This window comes from Anguilla anguilla, chromosome 13 (assembly GCF_013347855.1).
Source record: "Anguilla anguilla isolate fAngAng1 chromosome 13, fAngAng1.pri, whole genome shotgun sequence".
NCBI classification, from domain to species: Eukaryota; Metazoa; Chordata; class Actinopteri; order Anguilliformes; family Anguillidae; genus Anguilla; species Anguilla anguilla.
Window position 1 is genome coordinate 13,561,093 of NC_049213.1, and position 23,953 is coordinate 13,585,045.

The following is a 23,953-nucleotide window of genomic DNA, read 5'->3' on the forward strand; positions in this document are numbered from 1 at the left end:
TGAAGAGCTGTTCATGATAGTTGTGTACCTTTCTAATTCAAGTTAAAAGTTTGCGTCTTGGATTGAATTTGCGGATATCCTGAAAAACAAGCCAGGCAACACAATACTGACTTTTAATAATTGAAAGCTGTAGTTGTTTAGTTAATCATTTTCATGTTTGCGCCCGCTTATATCTGATAAAACATGCCACCGTTCATTTACCAAAAAAAGATTTAAATAAATAAAAAAATAAAAAGCATCCAGTATTTATTTATTAGGGGATATTATATATTTATGTTGAGATACAATTTCCAAAATAGATGCTGTAACGCAGCACAATACTGAAATTATCTTCTCCTACTACGAAAGAGTACCATTCAAAGAGAACAAACGCGCGGGCTTAAATATTACAATGCATATCAGAGTTCCAAGCTAATGACTAATTATTGGACATCTGGATTCATTGCTGTGCGTATGTAACACCTACTTTATTGAATGTAGTCTGATACGTATTATTTATATGTATTTGTATCAGTACATGAACATATGGAAACACACATTACAAATTCAGTTTGAACTCAATTCAAATACATTGTCAGCGCGTAAATTACCTTTGATTCATTCCCACCAACGCCCACGTATTCTGCCGTAAGAACTCGCCATGCCGCCTGCAATTCACTTTAGAAATCAGTTTAATAAAATATTATAACATCAATTCTTTCCTCGTCTTCTACTCACTGAAGTACGTGATGCCAAGCTAAAATCAAGCACACACTATATCCTTGGATATAAGCCGACTCACGAAATGGATAACTTTTTTTTTTTTTTAAACCGTGGATTATTGCGTTACTGCTTTGATTTATGTCAGTGGGAAAAAGCATAATGTATTAAGACTCCCTTAACAAACGCAAGTGATGAACAATGCATTTCACAACGTATATGTATATTTATTGAAGTGAAGAACAGCATGTATTATATTCATATTTAGTTCGTTTTGAAACCAGTTGTGAGATGCAGTTGACAAAATTACGGGATACAAGGTTTCGTTTATCATCTCTCTCTCTCTCACACACACACACACACACACTTCCCGCATCCACTTGAAATTTACCTTCAGGTACTAGTCTATGTGCTTTGAAAATTTGTTAGAATAGTTTTTAATCTGTTTTTCCCCATTTAGGCCCTATATCCATTCACGTTAGTTAATCCATAAACAGTAGGCAACTCTACAAAATAATTTCGAAATACCACTTCACGTACTTAAGCAGATCACAAAAGTGAACATATATTGGTCTCTGTATTTCTTATGTACCCCACACTACACACAGACTGCATTTATTGGAGCGCTATGCTTCTGTTAGCATATGCCCGCTGTACAGGTCATACTAGTATAGCACGTACTAGTTACGAAACGCCCAACATAATTGTAATACACATTTGGCAAGAAAATTACATCTTTCAGAACTTAATCTGAAAAATAAAAGTTGTTGAAATTGTGCATAATTCAGTCATATGTACTATATGCCTTTCTGGTGAGATATGCCATTATGGAGTGGTCAGCTCCTCTCCTTGTAATACTTTAAAAGTCTGACGAACTGGGAAGAAAACAAACAAATTTCAATATCTGACAGTTACAAACATGTGCGCGTATAAATTAGCCAATTAGAGAGGCACAGGGCCTTGGTCCACTATGTTTCTAAAATTCAATGTTAAATTATCTGTAATTTCTCGAACAGTGTTTTTGTTTTCCTTTTTGTCGTAATAGCATACTAAACAAAGTAATAAAAGGCCATAACACCACAAAATGACAGACAGAATCCAAAACCTCTGCTGGGTGATTTTTACCCGAATACTGACTTTACAAGACAAGTTTTGAGCAAATGCAACATGGCTTTTTCATTTTTTGATTTCATCCTTGAGTAGAAGGCTCGCGCGTTCGTGAACTTGTAAAAACAATTAAGTTCACGTCAGAATAATTACCCGTTCATTTACTTAAGATGAACCTAAACATATCTGTGCTTTGATTGACTTTACCCTGGTCCGAAACTTCTCGTCAGCTCTATTATATAAATGAAAGGTGTGATACTTTCTTGGAAATTGACCTGTAAGATAACTGCGCTTCATGCACAACATTTTTTAGTTTCAGCACCCGCAAGTCATAATTCCCATAAAATGAATAGTCATTTATAACATTAATCTGGAATCAAGGAATGGATTGCACTGTGTTTGGACTGAATCTATGCATAAGTCCCGGCATATAAATCTCTTATCGCTCAAATATTTTCCACGTTAGGGAGGGTCGTCTTTAGAGGGATGTTGTCCCAATATCCCTAATCTGTATAAGCTGCTTCTTTTGTGTATCTTATATCACAAGTCCCAATTAAACACGGGCACAAATGCGTGCATAGGAGTCAAAATTCAGTTTTCAGTCAAAGAATTCTCTTTCCAAAAATGCGCAGTTTGTTTGCATATGGGTACAATACGTATCAAGTAAAAACATTTCTTCTGTGACTTGGAGGAACATCACAGAAACCTCACAGCGTAATCGGTCCCTGAATTAAATGATAATCGCTGGTAACGGATCAAAGAAAAGACGAGGGTGCTTACTATTTGACTTATAAAAAGGCGGTTTATGCTCCGTTCGGCCCAAACATGTGGGGTTATGAACAACAATTAAGTAAGTATCCACCTAATTGGTCGCAAGATAGCGGGTGCACCGACGTACCCACTGCATTTACAGTAATATAATACTGTCTGATCAGAATGTTTCAGCGCAACATTGAGCGCGTATGTGACTTGGAAAATAAACAGCAGCATACAGTTGAGGTGTTTTGGTAGAGAGAGAGAGGGAGAGGGAGAGAGAGAGAGGGGGGGTAGAGAGAGAGAGAGAGAAAGAGAGAGAGAGAGCACATGACAGTCATAGGTTATGGCAAAGGACAGTCATCTTCCATCATATAAATGGTAACCCCTAAGTAACTAACAAGGGAGGTTTTTCCATTTATCATTTATTTATGAAACACGTTTCCATTGAGTACATTTGAATCAACCACATCACAGTTCACAACCTGCACAAAGGAAAGGGGCCAAATGCTTACAAGGCGAATGCACAGCTCAAATGCATTAAGACCTACATTAACTTTACAAACAAAATAAGGAGAGGGAAGATTGTGCATTAATATGTAATACTTAACTTTCTTAAACTGATTACAATCATTCCAGTTGCATGGAGGACACATATCCTTCACTGACCAAAGAACAAAATATCAACCTCATAAAACATTCCAATTTACAACTCCTGTCATACGAGAGAATATTCATTAAATAATAAATGTACTGTACATTTTAACATTAGCAGCCTTGCTTATATCCTAAGCACCAAAAGGAGTAAGCCGTATATCAAACAAATGAGAGTTTTCGGAGTTTTCATGTCCCTCGTTCCAATATGGTTGATCACGATTTTTGTTTGGGACAAAAATAAATCAATAAACCAGAAACCATTCAGAGTCCATTTTGTAAGCGTATCTGAATCATGTAATGTAGTTCACACATTTCTCGTTTAGAGCTGTGGATTCATCCTCTAAGTAGTGTAGCTATATTGCTTACGGTCCTTACTTTTTCAGAGGCTAAGATCAAAAGAACAGAATCTAAGGACGTTGGTATTCGGAAACGTGAGTAAGGACGAAGAGAGGAGAAAGATTTTGTTTGTCAACTAATGGCGGGCAAGAAAAAAGCATATTCCACAAATCTGTTGTGAAACAGGGACCAAACTCACGAGAATATTCGCAATCATAAAACATGAGACAAGTACTAACGGAGTTCAGTGTGTCTTAAAGATTTGTATTTTTTCCCCCCAAAGCCAAGGTGGTGGATGTAGAGTGGAGGTTAAATTTTCAGAAAAATCAAAACCAGGATGGAAAGGTGTTCAGGTGTCTCTATACAATCGGCCACCACCAGAAACGACTTCTAATGAGATACATGATTCTGACTTCTTGATCGGGGGGATGTGAGGGGAGGAGCACACCGGAAATACATCAAGTAGTATGCATATGCGCATTACTCTTAGATTTGCAGACAAATTTCTTCTCTTTGACCCGACGGTTTTGGAACCAGATTGTAACCTGGCGCTCGGAGAGGTTAGTTGTTGCCGAGATGCGCCGTCTCTTGTCTTTGGTGATGAACTTGCTGGCTGCGTATTCTTTCTCCAGCTCCTTAAGTTGGAGCTTGGTGTACGGAACCCGTTTCTTGCGACCTCGACGGTAACTGTTGACTTCAGGTTGCAACGGAACCACATCTGTGACAGAAGAATACATGTGACAGTGAACGCTTTGGCCCAGAAAATGCAGATGACCATAATAATCACGTCAACATCAATAGTAGTGTAATGCTGGGCCTACAAACATAAAACAGTCTAAACCTAAATTAAATATAGAAAATAGCCAAGAATCGAATCGACGTGTTGTTCATAAAAGTTCTGTAATACCACATTCCATGTTATTGCTTATTAGGAAACCTTTCGAACTCCGCCGGTCAGTTGCAGCTCGAACTGTTACTGTCTCTTCAACATCATATTCGCACGAGTCCGCGACTGCGTGTTTGCAATGAATTCAAGCTGCGTTCATTGGTCGGTCATTATTGACCTACAGGCTCTTCGTGTAGGATTTGGGAGGTAAACTTCATAATCCTGGTAACTGTCCAGGGCTGAAAATACACTACTCCTGTAGTAGTCATTATGGTTTTGAATGGTTAAACGGATAGCCTATCATAAGCCAGAGGCCTTGTGAATATAAATAATATTAGGAATAGGCCTACAGTACGCATCATTTTATCGTAAAACGAACAAAAAACTAACTATACTAGCAGTAAAGACAAACCTTTCACATTTTTGTTTCTCGGAATATGCTTTCAAAGGTAGATGTGCGAAATGTAATACTGCCCGACATTCCTGCGACCCAAAAGAAGACGTTGGGTAAAGCCCAAGAGACATTTTTTCCTCGAAGTAAACTTGACACTTCTGACATTGCCTACGTTACTAAATGTTTCTGCTTGCTGGACAGCGAATCGGCCCCAAATGCTATAGGTTTTTGTTTTATAGGAGGATTCCATAACCGGTAACGCACAGTCTCGTCAACACATGCCAGCACAAGGCATACCATTCTGAATGCTTGTCTATGCCATTAAAAGCATATTGTATTCAAGTCAATGCTATAAGTGAACCAGACGTCCTAACCAATGTTAACCGGCTTGTTCCATTGGTCTTTGTAAGTGATTAAAAGGACAAGACGCAAACAATTCTGATCTCGTCCTCCACAACTACAAAAAGTATAACAGTCAAAACCCTAGGAGAAATCTCAGAACTGCCGTTCTGGTGTTCTGCAATATAAGTTTAATTTCAGAACACGAAATATGCTATTCCCACTCGCGTGATATAATTATTCACAGTAATCAAGCAACTGGGCGGACGTCAATGGGTTAGTGATTTTTAAGGCGCATTTTTGCTCTTATAAACGCTTGGTCAATCTACGTCACACTATTCGTCGCAAATATCCAATATACCATAGGAGGCTTGGGTTTCAATCTGACGACGCAACATAACAGTAGCGGGTAATATACGGCTACCAAAGACGTAAACAGTCTCTACTGCGACAGAACATTACACTGAGAGGGTACGTATTCTAATAGACAGTCAGGCGAAATGAGGTATACAGACAGAGTCGGACACGGGTGGTTGAGTAGGCAGGGTCAGGAGTAATTTGTTTAAGTCCAAATTCAATACAGTCCATGACACCCATGGTAAACAAACCTTGCATAACAGCCATACTCAATTGCTAAATTTGACTGTGAAAGGTATCCTGAAATGCCCAGAAATAGCCCAGGAAACCAAAAGTGCTCAAAAGTGTTAATTTGTATCAAAATGTGTTACCGAGGCCGAATTAAAGAAGATGGAGATACGAAACAGTTATGTAAAGGTTATGGCGAAAGATCTCGGCTGCTGATGACAAAGACAGGCATCCATGATTTATTGCCTCGGAGTCTGTGCAAATAGTACCCGCTATTTCATCGGGGAAAGCAGCGGTATGCTGCTAAATCCAGTTCCAATGTGCGTGTAGCACTGTAAACCACCAGGACCACCAGGACTTAACCCTTAATTCGTTCTAAAACATTTGAAGTATTGAATTAGAATACGGCTATGGGCAACATCTCCCCCCCCCCCCCTATTTTTTTGGAACGGGACACAAACTATCGCCTTGCAGACTTCATATCCAAACATCTCTCAGCTTTTGTTCTGCCAGTGGCGTTCATTTATTTTTGGAGCTGTGCCAGGAATTCGTCCTGAAGTTATTTTGAAAGGCACTGCTATTAATGCCACCTCCGATCGCCAATGAAAAAGGCTTGTTCACTTCCGTGTTTTCGGTCGCAAACCTCAAGGTAAATCAAATAGGCTACCCAATTTGCTGGGTTTTTTCGTTAACCTTCTCATTTACCTCCTGCCTTATGGGCACATTTGCGATTGGGTTTTTCCACATTATTCCACATGACAAAATAAAGGAAGAGTCAGTGGGCAGTGAATAAGCAAAAAGCAATAAGCTACCATTTGAAAAGGTACAACAGTACATTGTATTTTAGGTTACCTTCAAGATACAATGCACCTCCATATAAATTCGTCATCCTAGATGCATGAGCTTAACAAAATTGGATTTTAACTCGTATTTACACCACGCACGCGCGCACACACACACAGATGGCACGAATTTCCTTGTGAGTATTAGAGATTAAATGGCTTCCCACTGACATATTAATAATGAAATATATGAATAATGGTTAATTGATAATGATACTTTGTTATTATAATGACAATAATGACATATCATTCACCAACAGGCTTATTGTACCTACCTGGGAATGGCGACTTCCAGAGATGAGCGGACTGTGTTTGATCCTTGGAACAGTACACCTGCCCATCCCAGCCATTTGAAAGAGCCCAGTGCTGGTAGCCTTCCACGGGAATCAATGTCTCGTGCCGCGGTTCCGGATGTGCACTAATACTAGGTACCACGGACACGTCTAAATAACCTGGGACAGTCTGGTAGGAGCTGGCGAAACTGGGGTAAAAGGCGAACTCTTTGGCCCTGCTGGACAGTTCTTCCGTGGGCAGCGTGTTGCTAGGCTCCGTGTATTTCTCTGACGGGTGATAAGAACACGGCTTCTGCTGCAAGTTCATGTTGTGTGAGTGGGACAACCTGCACCCATAATAGGGGCTTCCAAACGGGTAACCGTATCCCAGAGTTGCACTAGATGAAGTCTGGGGAGCGGGACACTGTCGACCGGCGTCTGGAGAAGATATATCCGAGTACACGGAGCCCTGGTGTGTCGTTATGCTGCCTGAATGTCGTCCCAGCGCCGGGTGAGAGATGAGATCCCTGCAGTGGCTAGCGGGGCAGTTCCCGCTTAGTCCGTCCATGGCTTGGTTTTTATTTGGATTGTTTTCATTCGGGCTTTTTTCATACACGTACATCAAGGTGTCCGCCCAGCGTGGATGCAGGACCAGCGAAGTCGTCATATCATGGGCTGTCGATGCTTTTTAAAAGTCGCCTACTCCAAGAGACACCTCATTTCGAAGCACATTTTTTACGCGAGCGCATGCGCACCCAAGACCCCTAGTGTCGAATTCATCATTAGAATCCAGGCTATGGGTCACGTGATATGATAACGAGGCTGAAGCGAAGATGATGGGGCGAGGGGGGGGCAAATCCCTTTAAACAGATTCGCCGACCGCTTCTTGGTTGTTTTTTTGAAGACTATCTGGCCATCTTATTGGCTGAAATGACTTTAAAGTCAGGAATCTTTAAAGGCGAAGTTAGACGCAAACTACGCCAACTACATAACGTGGGCAATCCCAGGAAAACTTGTTTTAAAGTAAACATCGATTTCTTTGTGACGTTATTACAATTATTGTTTTGTAACCGATTTAAAATTGGAAGAGGTTGTAGACAGTCATTTCTTTAAACCAGAAAATGCAATAATCGGTAAAGGCAAAATTATATATCTTTAAGTTCTGCTTTGGTGTACATATCTACAGCTTCGCTTATGGGTGTATTCGTTGAAAAAATCATTGATATTCGTAGGTGTAACAGATTTGTTACAAGAAACATGGGACAGGATATATATTAACACAATTGATATATTAAATGTGAATGTGGTTTAGACAAAAACAAAAATATCACAGAAATAACTAATTTAATGTCGCTCTTGATATCAGAAAGACACGTTCTGAATATATATATATATATATATATATATATATATATATATATATATATATATATATATTCAATTTTATAAACTCGATATGCAATAAGACTATAGCGAGCGGTCTTAGGCTATTGCTAATTTGAATGAGTGATATTGAGTGAGGCAGAAGGTTATACGAAACCAAACAGGAAAACAAGAAAAACAGCAGAAAATACATGTATTCTATTGCACGAAGTAAAAAAGAAAACAAATATTGACATAACTCCATAGACACAACAATTTCAGAACACCAGAGAATACAAAGTGTGGAGTAAGTACAGTAAATGTTCGTACTTTAAAAGAGATAGAAAAACACTACCCGTAAACAGTTGAAAGAAACGGCAACTGGTAAACCAACTATACACCTACTGCATATGATCTCTGTAATTTTTATGACACTCTAACATGATCATATGATAATAAGACGTTGTAATTGTTAGAATCGATAATAGTACTACCACTGCTTCTGCTGCTGCTACTACTACTTAATACTAACAATAATAACTAGAAGTAGTTGCTGTTGTTGAATTGGTAGTAGTGGGAGTAGGAACAGTAGTGTTGTACTTTTAGTACTTTTCAGAGAAAATAAATTAGGTAATTAAGTAATGTCCAGGAAATGTATACAAACACAAGCAAAGTGAAAGATGCAATCTTGAAAATGTGCGTTTGTTTTGTCTCTTGAACAACCAGCACTAAAGCTGCAAGTTCGATGTAAATATATTCACTGCATTTTATGTAGGGGGGCATATATGTGTGCTTAAGTGTTAAATAGGTACGGTTTCGTCCAGAAACACCGACTAGGTGTCCAAAGCTAATTTCATTGAAAATGTAAAATTATTTATTTTCCTCATTACATGCCATCTAGCAGTAGTGACAATTCAGTGCACGCTCCTAATTAATAGGCTGAAAAATATGATCTGGCCAACTGAATATTTGCTGACAAGTTAAACGGAAGGACTTCAAGGTTTTTATACAGACTGCCATTACATTTCGTCCACTTAAGAGAGCATATGAAGTTCTATGTTTCTGGTGTTGTTTCGTTCACCAGCTAACATACAATCTTCCTTACGCGTTGCTATCCATGATGGATACGATTATATTATAATGAGAGTCTCTATGAGCCGCAGAAAAAAAGCATACATTTTAAATGGTAAAATAAAATAATGAGCCTACCAATCCCAAAGGCCACATTTCATCATCAAAGCAACTAGCGATATGCACACAATTTATCGTAAGCACTAGAAGACGCGTCAGGCGCAGTAATTTCGTTGCAAACGTGTATTCTATTGTACTTTTTAGTCGTGGTGGGTAAGACCAACAAAAATAAACCTGACCTGTGCCATGCAATATGCAACCGTCATATGCTAGGTTCTTTTAAGTGTAAGGTTGGGGAAAAGGAAATATCTAGACCGGTGGTTCAGATAGTTGACAAATATTGACGGTTCTTACAACTGACAGCTGCAAGGAAGTCCAAGGTCAAGGTAAAAAACGTAGACAAACACGGTCGTAATCCGAGTCTAGACAGACAAGAATGAACTTCACACTGGCACAGTCGATTTAACATGCAAACGCGGCGCAATTAGGAGAGCTATCAATAGGACGAAAGGCTTCCAGAGTCTCTGCACAGGAAAAAGAAAGATTTGGGATTATCACTCTTAATTTCACCTTTAAGGGGTGGCGACGAAGATAACAAGACGAGCGGATGCAATGTATGGACTTTTATTCAGTTCCAAATATTACTAACGCCATCCAACCCAAACATGTCAGAATACAACTGATCCGACTTTTTGTTAAAAGTTACAATATAAGTGGTATTTTCCACTATTGAGTAGTTGCAGTCTGACCAAAAGTCTCGACTGTGATGTCATAAATCATAACTCCCGTGACTCACAATACATAATTCGGACATACTATTTTTGGGATTGACCCAATGATTAAAAAAGAAGTCAAGAAATACACGATGTTATGAATGCACACTTTATAATAAAGATTATCCCACCTTTGTTCCAACATTTGATTCTATTATGTAATATAAAGCTATTTCATTAACCTATTTTTAATCACGAATAGATTTACCCCAAGCGCCATTATCCGCTGATTATGTCTCGTTTAAAGCGAGGAAATATAGCATGTGTGCTTTACATTTAATTGTTATCATTTTTGTTTCAACAACCGTTGGCTAAATATTTCAGCTATAGACGAGTGAATAAATGACACAACATTGTTTGTGTTTTCTCAATACCTGCATGGAGGCAGGACTACTCTCTATTAAATCAAAATGACAGTTGAAACATTCTTACATATCGGTAACGCCGGACAGTGCCAATGGATAAAAGCGTCTGCTAAATTAATGTAATGTAATGCAAAATAAACCAAGCGTCTATTGAACCTATACTATCTGCACCAATTACAGCAAAACTGATAATCTTATTTCCTGGTTCGATACCTCCCGTTAGTTATCCATTCACCTAGATGCATTTTATCTATTGTTTCAATTAAAACAGGAAAAATTTCCCGGAGGCGGTGCACCTTATCAGTCAGAAACCGCTCACAAATTTTATTTTAGTTTACTGTGGAATTTCGAGATTCGTCTTTTCTGCTGTGTTAAAAAGACGTAACCGCAAATATTTCAATACATAGCCTGGCAAGTCGTTCTGGCGCATGCACATAAACGCGCGAATCTTTCATTTACAATTAAAGTCAGCCAAAGAAAGTTAATTCATGACTTGAAATCAATACATTCAATTTTAAGATAATTCTTATTTATCAATATAGGGGGGTCGTTATTCCACAATATATTTTTAAATGCAAAAATAGATTTATTAATTTTCCATCGTGGGGACATTTTTTCTTCTCACTAGAAATGTTTCCTAAATTACCAAGATTTCACCAAAATATATTTTATGAACAAAGTTAGGTTCTAAAGTGATTTCCAGGACTTACTGTACATATTAAATCATATCTTAGGTCCGCGCCTCAGCCCCTTTCAGCCTTTGGCTTGGCCTGGCCTGACCTGGCCCGCTCGAGCACAGCGATCAAAGAACATGAAAATACCACGTGTATGAACTTCTGCTTAACCACATTTCAGGAGTATGGAAGTGCGTGCCTGAGAACACACGCGCTTCTGCATAAGGTTTGCAGTTTCAACTTGAAAACCCCACTTCTCTTAGAAACTTGAATGTAGAAAACATCGAAATACCCCCAAACAATTACTAATTCGCTACAGATTTATTTCAATACAAATTTACTTCAGATTATTTCAGTTGTTTTGATCAGTTGGTTCCTAATAACTTACTATGTTCGGTGAGAAACAGTTTACAGGAAAACCTTGGCGACACCAGTAGGCCTACATGGGGCGGTACCATTTTTATGATTATCATGCTATGCCCCAAATAGTCCATTATAACTTTGTTCAAAGGGAGTAGTGGTCAATTTTGTTTGTTTCTACACAATGTCTATAGTTGAATAGTTTACGTATATTCATATTTTAAGAAATACAGACTCAACATGTTTTTCAGCAACATGCATAGTTTTTCCATTGCAAATATGCAGAGAACACGAAGAAGGTGACCTTGAAAAAAGCTTCATATTGATTAAATACCAGTGTAAACGAATAGATGGACGTCCCATGTGTTTCAGCTTGTCTGGTCATTTGTACGCATGCGTGGAGGTGCCTAAAGTATCTGAAGTTACGTCCATGGACGTTTTCCGTCTTCAGTTTTTCAGTGATTCCTATTTTATTTTCTTCACATAAACACTTAATTTCACAAGAAACCCACGTCGTATTTCAAATAACCTACTGAAAGGTGTATTTATTTCGTCCAACATTGATTCAACCATATGGAATGGAGATTGGTGAGGTTGTTAAACACGTGGGTTCAATTTGAGAAAAATAAACCAAAGAATAATAGCTTATGCAGTATAAATAGAAAACCAGACATGGTTTATCATTGTTTATCATACATGCCTACCATATGACAGAAATTTGCATCCAAATATACGCCTCAACTTTGATAGCTATATTTGCATTGCACATATAGGCCATACAGTCGCCAAGGCTTCGTGGGTGTTTTTATTACAGGTGGAAACTAAGGTAAGTTTATATTTTAATTAAAAATATAGGTTAAATACAAACAGTATCAGTTTCAATAGTGACTGCTTTTAAAAACAACTGGCGCGTAATAATATAGATTAGCATACATTAATGATTGATATATGAATGAGAAAAAAAGAAAATAAATATTACACTGTTGAACTAGGATACAGTATAAGTATCATACTTTCGATTACTTTTGCTTTACAAGTAAGGTTTAAAAGGTTTCAAGTGCGACTTAACTCTCGGTCTACAGAAACTCCAGGTCCTGAGGATGTACAGGGAATGTCAAATCAGCCATGGGATATTCAAGGATAAATAAAATAATTTTAATACAGTATTATTATTATTATTATTATTAATATTATTATTATGTATTTGTGTTGTTTTATATGACATTTGTTTTGTAAGCATAAAACCATCCACTCTACTAACAGAATTCTTATAAATAACCAAACGGTTCCTTGGAAATATATTTACCATCGCAGCACCATTTGGACACAGGGTTTTCTGAGTCAACTTTATAAGTTGTTCAATTATGAGACATTTATAGAATATGGAGCTGGATAACTTTCCATGTGTGAAAAAACAACAAGAAATAGACAAACCAGGTATTTGCATAATACCAACTGTGCCAACGTCTTTGATATGCTGGTCGTTTTTGGCTGTCTTCTTCGTTGTAAATCGGCGAAATAATATAGCTGTCTTTAAGCTAACGTTATTATTTGTTGATAGGTAGGCTATTAATGCATTGGTGTTTGCCTTTGTAAGAAGATGAACACAATAAAAAAACGAAAACTGACTTCTGAAGGGGACATGAGCACGCACAACCATGTTTTTTAAAATTTTTTATCAGTTTCATTGTGCTGCTTCAACTATTATTAATCCCATGTCCAATAGTCATGGGTTACTATTAGGACGTTCATCTGATTCGCTCATGCCTTGATGGTTTATGTTAACCCAACTAAATCAGAAATGATTTTGATGGATTCCTGCCAACAAAAAGAAAAACTAAATCGTCTCGATTTTACCTTGAAGGGTACGACATTCGACATGCATTGCTTTTCCGTACAGACCTGTGTTGAGTTGAAGCAAATTGCTCAAGGACACAGTAGGAGAGGCCAATCACGCGATTAAAACCTGTAACCTCTGGGATACTCCCGAAAAACGTTTCACACGTCCATTTCATGTACCAATTATCATAGCCCGAAGAACGTGTTCTGTAGAAAATGAATTCTTAACTGAATAAACAAAAAAATGAAGAACCACGTGACCTACATATGTGTTATGGATCCCAAAACGCATTGGAATGAGAAGATACACAAACACACAGACACACGACAATGGAAAAAAATATCTAGATATTGCTAGATAATTTACTTATTTATTTTCATTCAAAATGTGGGCTTATTGCAAAATAATTTTCTTATTTATTTTCATTCAGAAAGCATTGTTTTCGTGTGTTCTCATATTTGTTACACTTGCTCAATATGAAACACTTTTTGCCACTTTTGCAATAATATTTTAGTGATGAGTAGACACTTTTTTCCATGTAATACAAAAAAGACCAATTAGCATTGCTTTCATTGTGGTGTGTATGTGTGGTATGTCTCTTCCTCTCTCTCCATATATGTATACACACACGCACGCACGCGCACACACACACACACATAAACAATACAGGCCAAAATTATTTGGTCACTTATTAAAAAAAAAAAAAAAAACTTTAGGTATAGAAGATTCAGTTAATATATGCACATTTATCGAATAACAAACCAAAACTGCACTACAAATACAGGAAGAACTCTACTAGAAAGGAACCGTTTCTCCTGTCTACAGTGAAACAGCAACCACAATCTGCTGGTGCAAAAGGATGTTGTCCGGAGGGTATTGCATGATATGTTAAGAACTGTTCATATTTATCAGCATTCAGGATGCCTTCAATCAAATAACCAACTCCAGATGTTGTTACACAACCACAAACTTGCACTGATCCTCCACCATGCTAGACTGATGGTTGTAGGCATGGTTCAAACATTTGTTCCTTCAAATTGTCAAAATGTCAAATTTAGACTCATCGTTCCATAAAATTGTCCTCCACATCTCAGGTGTCCAGTTTCGGCATACCAGTTCCTTTTCTCAGTAGTGGCTTTCTGACATCTACACATCCTTTCAGACCCATAGCATTAAGTAGTCTTCTCACAATGGAAGAACCAACTGAAACAGCTGTGGATTACTTCAGATCTGAAGCCAGAGTGGGGCTTGATCTCTCAAAGATAAAATTTGTACATACTGTCTTGTCATGGTGATAGTTTCGGTAGTCAACCAGTTATTGCATGGTTGTTAGGAGTCTCTATTTCTCTGCATCTTTTCTCTGTGTCTTGCACTCAAGTTTTTCTACTCATTTTCCTTTGACCTTCACCTCTTATGCAGTTGAATTATCTCATATCGCACCTCATCAGATATATCGCCTTTAGTCATTTTAGATGCACATGACTAAGAAATCGGCAAGGCTGTGTTTTGGCAGTTGTTTGTTTGAATGTCAGTCACTTTTGAAGGAAAATGGCTAACATAACGCCATGGAAAGGTGTGCTAACGTCTGGTATTCACACCCTGGTTAAATATGACAAACAAAGCTGTATAAACTAATACAGGTAATGAGCTATATTGTATGCTCAATAAAATCCTAAAAGTATGTATTCCCTTACTATATACTGGTTCTGAATATTGAATACATTAAAATACTATGACAAGTATTTTTACCCAAAAAGATATGTCACAAACATTGACACTCCTGTTTTTAGAGCTTTGTGCACCCTCAATTCAAATGGATAATATGACTGATTTGTCTTCAATAATGTTTTATGAGATGGGTGAGCGCATGGGGGGATATTCGATTGTTCCTCACAGCATAATCGTTCCAGATCCTTAAGAATCTTCTGCCATGCTTGTGAACAGTTCTCCTCAAGCACAACCTTTTAGAACAGTTCAAGTCAAAAGACCGATATATAGGCAGTGCAAAACAGTCATGATTTTTTCAGTTGACAATTTTTTGTCAGATTTTAAGTTATGCTTAGTACCTATTACCATCCGCTTGCTTGTGGCCAATTTAGGGTTTTTTGGTTTTCTGGCAAGGAGATACTCCATTTCTAGCAAAAGGTTTTTACTTGGTAGAGTTCATGATTCCACTGGCCTTAAGATCCCCGGAACCTAACCAGTACATCCAAAAAAAACATTGAAACATTTGGCAAAGATCAGGCCAAACCCACCACAAGTGTCCATGGCCAAAAAGCTCAATTTTGGTTTCATCTGACCATAATGGCTGCTTCTAATCAAAGTTCCAGTGCTGAACTTCAAAATCAACCAATAGATGGTTAACAGAGCTCAGAATGATCATTCTGCAAAGGCCGTCTCCGTCTCCAGACTCGAACTCAAACAGAAATGTGCGGTTTTAAGAAGAGGGCAGTCTGTAAGGGCAGACCAGAGGATCTGAAGAATCTTGAATGATTCAGTATGGCAGAATGGTCAAAGATCTCCCACCCCCACTAAGTTCATAAACTGCATAAAACACTGCAGAAGATGACTCAGTTGTGCTACCCATGTGAATGGAGGGTGCACAAAGCATTCAAAAAGGGGCTGTAAATATTTGTGATGCATATCTTTTTTGAAAAAAAATTTACTTGTTAAACAAATAAATGTTTCTCTGAGCAATTGTATCAGCATGAAGTAATATCTTAACATTTTCGAACAAACAATATAGCTAACAACCAGTATTGTTTATATTGTACTGCCTTTTGTCTTATAATAAACATTCAGTTAAAAATAGTTTCTCTGTAAATGTACAATCTGGACACCAGCACACATGACCAAGAGAGTAACAAGCAAGATAGCTCCATTCCAAAAGCTCCAATTGCATGCTAAGCAGCTAGTGCTGCCGCAAAAACATGCTATAATGGATCAAAATCACTGAGTTACTGAGAAGGTGACTCTTAACTGGTTTACAATTGTCCAAAAGTCCAGCACAACTGTCAAACTATGTTACTAATTAAATGCATACAGACAGCATGACAATGTTGCCATTACTGTTTACTGTTTATATATAGCGAGTACAATAGGAATCTTACAAATTGTTTACACAGGTTGTTTTGCACATTTGCAAAAGCTATAATTGACTGGCTTGCAGCTAACATTATTAGAATGAACAAATAACCATTTGTGCCAGGCTCCCCAAAGTACCGAAATACAGGATAAACATACTTGTAACTGACTTCATGTATAGCAACGACAGTCAAATTGGATTCAAATTGGCCACACAATGCTCTCCCTCTCTATTTAACACTTTGAAGTGATTCATTTGTGAAACAATGGTAAACATTTTTACTATCGGTTCCATAGACTTCAACACACATTTTCAAGTGATACAAGTGCTGTTTATCAGAGTATACCAGCAAAATTCCATTCGTCAAAAATACACTAGAAATCTAGGATGTAGCATAGACAACAGACCATGTACACCTCAATGAAGTACATAACATTAGCAAATGGGCCAACCAATTCATTCTTTTAGCTCATAAGCCTTAGGTCAAATGAGAAAACAGAGCTGTTCTGCTTTGGGAACCTGAACTCTAAACATAAGCCCACACATTAATTTAGCCCAGACATATACCAATAATTTCTCACAGAAGAATATGTACTGTTATGGACATCCCAATACCGCGAACCCAGTAAATATCTGTTTACTTGCAAACAACAGGGGCTAATGATCACAACTTTCTTTCCTTGTCAAAGCTGCATTCTTACTTCCAATGTTGGCAACAGAATGGATGAATTCAGGTTCAGGTAATTAATTTCAGTAATGAATGAAAAAATGAATGTCAATGAAATTCACAGAATTTGGTTTAGAGATGGAGCTCACAGTTTTGTTACTTGCTTTTTCCCCATTTTAACTTCTGATAAAAAATATGTTTAAATGAAGTTCAAATTTCTGCACAACTATAAAATTATTCCAATCAGATGTGTACACATTTGAAAAATAATGGGAAATGAAAACTTCATAATACTGCTTTATGTTGAGGTTTGCGGCCTTATCTTGGGTTTAATATCTATTTGAAACACAAAATTTTACACTAAATTTCAATGGAAAACTTCCAGTACAATGTCGAACAAAAATGCATTCCCAAATAACATGCAAACTTTGCTCTATCGACTCTGAGGGGGCTTCATTCTCTGTAGCGGCAGTTCACCCAGCGTGTAATACTGCTAAGTGTGCACAATGCTCTGTGTGCCTTAGCTCTCCTGTCTTTGGAGGGGAGGGGGGGGGGGGGGGTGGTTAGTCAGTTTTGAGGTTATCCCAGTTAGGACCCCTTTTCTATTCATCATAAGAACAATCCTGAACCCAGTATGCATACAGCAAGTGAGTATCAGTTCCAATTGCAAAATAAAGCTGTGTTTATATAGGAACAGGGAGACACTCCAGAATGCTAATGTGCTAATGCTAAATTCTTTCAGCACCAACACGTTTTTTGATTAACTGATTTTTAGATTTTAAAGATAATTATCAGGAAAAATATATTTCTAAAAAAATCAATGCACCCGCATTTGAAATGCTGTATAAAAATGCACCTTTTTGTCCATCAGCTCTTATAAACACAAACTAAAATACACTCATCCCCACCAAACCAGCTATGTAACCATTCAGCTTTACGGCAGGTTTTCTTAGAAAGGTATTCACCACTATACACTATACCATGTTTTATCTTCTGAACTTTATATCTACCATGATGGAATATCTATAATATATTTTCTATATCTTTTCTTTTTTATCATGCTAAATAAGGTACCCTCAGAAAATCCCTTATCTGAGTAGAATCCAAGACTTCTGTTTGTCTCCTTTAAACAATGGCTTATTTAAGTATTAATAACATAAACAAAAATAAATCCTAAAAGGTATACGGTCCATATAGCATGCAGTAAATATTCTGGTTGTTTCTCATAATTTCATAATACAAATTAATTTTGGCAAAGGCAGCACACAGTTCACTGTACCATACCCAAATGCGACGTTCAATTTATGTTCAGCATCAACCAAAATCTACAGTTTGCAGATCCATTCCGGAGGATCCTTTTGCATTATAAGCTCTGCCTTTAAAGAAATACCCACGGTCTTGTTTGCACTCCTGGAAAGCACAGAACATGTTCCCTTTCAAACTGTTAGGCTTTTTGTACATAAGACACCTTATTGCATGTCTCTGGCCTTATTTTTCCAGAGGAAATAACACTTCCAGCCATTGTTAAAAATGATTTGGATACAGTTTATTGCACTTAAATCTCAGTCCTTTGTCCTTGAACTTGGAGATGCGTTAGAGCTTGAAAAATAAATAAATATATGAATAAATAATTAAAAATAAAAAACTGAAGTTCACCAGTCACTGAAAATTTCTCACAATTTTGGTAAAAGAACTGAAAAATTAGTAAATCGCTTTGTTTCAGGAAATAAGAGTCAATATACATCCGTTGTGAATACTAAAGTCAAAAGTCTTAGGATTTGCAATGAAACAGCTGTTACTACTAAAGTTGCCTACTCTCACCAATAAATGTAATAGTTCAATTTTGTACATTACGACAATAACATTTGGTGCAAGAAACAGTTTGGTGCAAGAAATGGTACTCTTGGTAATGGTGGTAGAGTGGTAGAGTACAGTTTTTCAACCTTTCTGCTAAACATGTGGATTTTTGTAGTCCCAAAAGCACATCCTAGAAGAGTGCAAGCCATTACATTATTCAGATAGACCAAGTTTACAACTTCTGTGGCATACTGAGAACAGAGCCACTGATAATTTGTTAGAAATACACAGAAACTCAGAAGTTGCAACAATTTGCTGATTTTCCATGAGTTACTATATTTCCTATAATATGCAAATGTATATACCATAATGGGATACCACAAAAATGTATTTACTGTTTGAATGGCAGTATCTCATTGTGATCTGCCATACACACTACAGTTGCATACTGTAATACAACAATAACAATACTCTAGAAATTTCAACAGTAATATGTACACGCCTATTGATGAAAAATTACACAGATTACCATTTGCAATAAACACCAAAGACATGTTATTAAACCTGATTTTTAAATGAAAACGTAAAGCTGACTGTCTACAGTCAGCTGCATCGTACCTTGGCAGAAATGAAGTTCAAGGAAAACCTTGTAGGCTATATTTGAAAGAGCATGGAAGCAAACTCGCCAGAAACGTCTCTCGAATGATGAGGGGGACCACGGATGTTAGCAGGAGGGCTTTGCCGTTAAGACCGCACGAAAAAGACCATTTCCATCACACAGATATGGAAAAAGCAATCCCTGACCAATAAACCAGTGAACACAAACAAAAACGCAGCAGTGCGAAGTCTCGTGGGATCCTCTCAGCCAAGTCCTTTTAAGGGAACTGTGAATGGTCATACACACAATGTTTTATCTATTCAATAGATGTATAAAACGTTAGGTAGACTGTGTCTTCTAATGCCGTGGGTATGTACGCATCAAATTAGACTACCAGAAAAGTAACCAACAGATTTAACGATTTCTTTTCTTCAGACTGGGAGCTGATAACAGCATTCACGAATAAAGAACCGGTAAGGAAAATGACCATTTAACAGCGTTCATTAACTGGATTCCAGTATCTAATCAAACTAGGGTAATACAGGGATGCGTTTGGATAAGCTCACATTGGGTCAACTTCACTGCCGAATGACCACACCCAAGCCTGCATTAAAGTAGTGAACGTGTCCAATAAAAATATTTCTACCAGCATCCTCACAGGAATGAAAAAACCTCAGAATTCACTTTAAAAAATTGTGAGTAATTGCTAATAGAATTGGACACTGAAAATTGAATCAAACGTGATGAATGACTACTATCAACTTTTCAACATTCTTGAGAAAGTTTAGGTATGACGATGTTGGTCCGATCTTACGTCATATTAACCTCATGTCGTCAGCTTTTGCGTGTCTCCACCGGTTATAGCCTAAACAGGGACAGGTGAGATAAGACTACTGGCGAAGATCATAATCGGGGAAACAAATTATGAAAATGACCAAGCCGATAACTCATTACCATTATAATTAATGGCAGTAGAAATTTTGGCAAAAACTATGACTATGACTCGGAACTACAGTCTACTCTCATGTCGCTAAATATGGTCATCAGAAGCAGCATATTGAATTAGCCCAATACGCGACGTCTCATAAATGGAGTGGAGGAAAAAAGCTTGTTGTTATAGTTCTTGCGACTAAAACACCAAAACAGCATGGTCAAGAGATGCTGACAAATGTTATACAATCACAACTCCCTAGTTTAAAAAATAACAGTGTAGCCTAATGCTGTATTGACAAATAAAACCGCGTTTAGGGGAAGCAAAAAATCTACCACACACAGCAAGATAGCCAGCAGTAAAATAAATAGGCAAAATTTAATAATGTAAGAGTACATGTTGTCACAATTTAATCAAAAAGACCAATGTTAGAGCAGTTGCACAATGGAAAATATTGCGCTCAAGACGTACACAACTACTCTGATTATAATTGGTCCAAATGAGCTTTGTTAAATTGGAATATGGTACAGCTATCCTATAATCTGTGGCTGTAATACGTAGTCGAGACAATTAAATGATTAGCAGATTGCAGATATTTGCTAACTTTGGTCAACATTTGGACGCACCTCATTTTTTAAAATTACTTTTATTACAATTATTATTATTATTAGCGCTCACCACTCAGACATATTCAACAAACAGAAAAAACAGGGGGCCACACATTCTAACTAAATATGTAGCCTACACTGAAGTCCTGAATGAAAAATTACCCTTAATTCTGTAAATACATCACATGCAATAACCTTTGGTATTATGACACAAGTATTATTAGGTAGTACGTTCTATATATCATTTGTTTTATTGTAATGTGCCCCAGAAGTCTGTCTATTTCCATTTTAGATAAGTTAATGCAGTATCTCAATGATATTTTAAAGAACCTATGCTTTATGTTTAGCACATACCGATTTCCCACGTATTTTCCACATGGATCCCGTGGTAAAAAACAAAAACAAAATAAAGTACCGTACGTTTTCTGTACTTCGCCTTCTATGCCATAGGCTATGATTGTGGGGAAATTAAATCACTAGTTATGTGTCTGTATTGTGCCAAAACGTGTACATCTCAAATAGGCCTTTACATAAAATGCATTGGGTTGGCGAAACTGGAGATACAGAATTGTTTTGACGATATACGTCGTTATTATCTGTGCTTGGGGTTTTTTCAACAAAAGGGGGGGGGGGGGAAACTACATTTTTTAGTACAATAGACAACGTATTGTATCTACTTTGTCAGTAACGCCAACACAATCGAAAGTCACCACCGTTTGAAGTCTGATTTTTTTTCCACTTTTGGCAACTTAATTTTTTGTAACTAAAAATATAAGAGTCAGCTGTTTTAATATTTGTATCACCGTATATCGGCAAGCATAAGTCCAAATAAATCTCAACGTTCTTAATGACTCCTGTGACACAAAATTATCTAAATCTGTATCTGCATAGCTGCGCCCGATGCATTTGAGTAAAATAATTAACATGAAAATCCGAACAACCTGTAAAAAAATAGAATATGTGTTAAATGTGCGCTAATCTAACGGTTGCGTAAACACCGAACTACAAAACCAGTAGTTGAGATGGATTTAACATTTCCTGAGTGTATAAAATACTTCTTATCGAATTGTTTTCTAAGAAAATGTTTTTTAATACCGACAAATATTTAACTATTTGAAAACTTTAAAACTAAATAATAAAACAGTATCACAATATAGCACAATTACACTTATGCACAAGCAGGTTAAGGGTTAGCAGACTGAAAATGTCTCCAGGGTTACAGACCTGTCGCGTCGGAAGTCCAAGTTCAAGTTAAGAGACATCCATTGCCCCTGTCCAGACACCACAACAATAGGCGCCATCCCTTTTAATTAACATCAGCATTATAGCTGGTCTGGACGTTTTTATTTTCAAACTTTTTTTCTTTTTTCGAAGATTTTCCCCCAGTTACAACTCTCAATCCAAAATCTACAATTTCTACGTTTGAACAAGAAGATCATGCGCCGTTTAGACTTTTGTTTTAGATTACGTCTGGATGGTACCCTATGACCTTTCGAAATGTAAGTTCACTCTCTTGATGAAAACATCTCTCGGCTAAACTGCTTTAGTGACTGTAGTACCTGCTTAACTTTGGTGTTTTATTTTGGCATAGAGGCTCGGCTACCACTTGATACCAAATCAATTGCTCACAGTAAACACCGTGTTAGTCAGAGGTTAAATTTGCAATAGGCTACAGTTAATCGCAATAGCCCAGTCTACTGTAAGACACATGGTTCAGGAAAACTGGAAAATTATATTGACCAAGTTTGCCTTCCAGGCGACAAACTTTTTAAGTCCTGAACTCTTTGTGTATTTTCTCTGATCACCTTTATTTCATGGTGTACGGATGTGATGCAACGCAATTTAAAACGGAACACAGCAACATTAATGAACATCATGTGGTAACAACCATACGCAGCCTATGATCAGAGTCAGTAATTTACCTTCACACGGACCAAACACAGTGAGTCCATTATATCACACAATGTTGTGTTGGTGAACTAGTAGGCTAAACTTTTTTCTTGTACCGCACACCCTAAGCTAACCACTGTGGCATAACACGAACAGCTTATTCCCCGCGGAGAAGAGTGTATGCCCTGTCAAGCGTTGTTGTGTGTGTGAGCGTCATGTGTATTATTTTATTCAGTGAATGTTATTTTATTTAGCAGTTTAGGCCTACTCACTGAAAATCACAGCGTTTATTTCATTTTTCCATCGTTCCACATTGGGAGTTTTAACATAATCACTTACCGTATGCACAACAAATAGTTTCTACCGGTAAATTCCATCTTATTTCGGCAAGAGCGAATTATGAATTTTTTAAAAAGCCGATATGTTTGGGAATGCCACCCAACCCCTTCACATAGAAATGAATAAACCGTGCGAAAGCTCCAAGTGGAATAACTGAATAATACTGAAAGAGAATAAATTAGGACATATACGCTAACCTGCATGAGGCCAATATGACTGACTGTACATAAGATGAAAACTATAACTGAAATGGCAGAAAGCACAGAAACGCATGAATTAATGTGGAACTTGTATCACATTTCTAGTATGAATGGCTTGTAAAATAAAATGTGTTGAGGAAAATTAACAGACAATTCTCTGTAAAAGGATAGTTGTGAGATGAAGGATATTTCAGTTTCTGGCAACCTGCCGGCTGTACAGCGGCCGGTGTAGGGGCATAAAGGGGTTCGTGGCCTAAAGCAAGCAAATGGACTTCAAGTATGTATGTATATATATATATATATATATATATATATATACACACACACACACACTTAAAATTAATTTTCATGCCTTAGGCCACGAACCCCTTGACGCTCCAATACTGTAGGAAGGTTGGCAGAAACTAAAATATACATAATCTAACAATTATATACACAATCTTTATCTTTTTGTCTTATTTGC

At 37.4% G+C, this 23,953-nt stretch overlaps 1 protein-coding gene across 2 annotated transcripts in view; it reads right to left on the reverse strand.

Moving 5' to 3' along the window:
* Positions 1–2,981: 2,981 nt before the first annotated feature.
* The window catches only part of LOC118211264 (homeobox protein Hox-C13a-like), a 31,620-nt gene continuing 10,648 nt past the window's right edge, over positions 2,982–23,953 (reverse strand). The window contains exons 1-2 of one of the 2 annotated variants that reach the window (XM_035388344.1): positions 6,874–7,610; positions 2,982–4,270 (exon numbers count right to left, since the gene is read on the reverse strand). In XM_035388344.1, coding sequence (XP_035244235.1) covers positions 4,011–4,270; positions 6,874–7,537 — 924 coding nt within the window. In that variant the 5' untranslated portion in view covers positions 7,538–7,610 and the 3' untranslated portion in view covers positions 2,982–4,010. Of the gene's footprint in view, positions 4,271–6,873; positions 7,611–23,953 lie in introns of those variants that run through there. The other variant, XR_004761983.1, reaches the window with a different exon arrangement.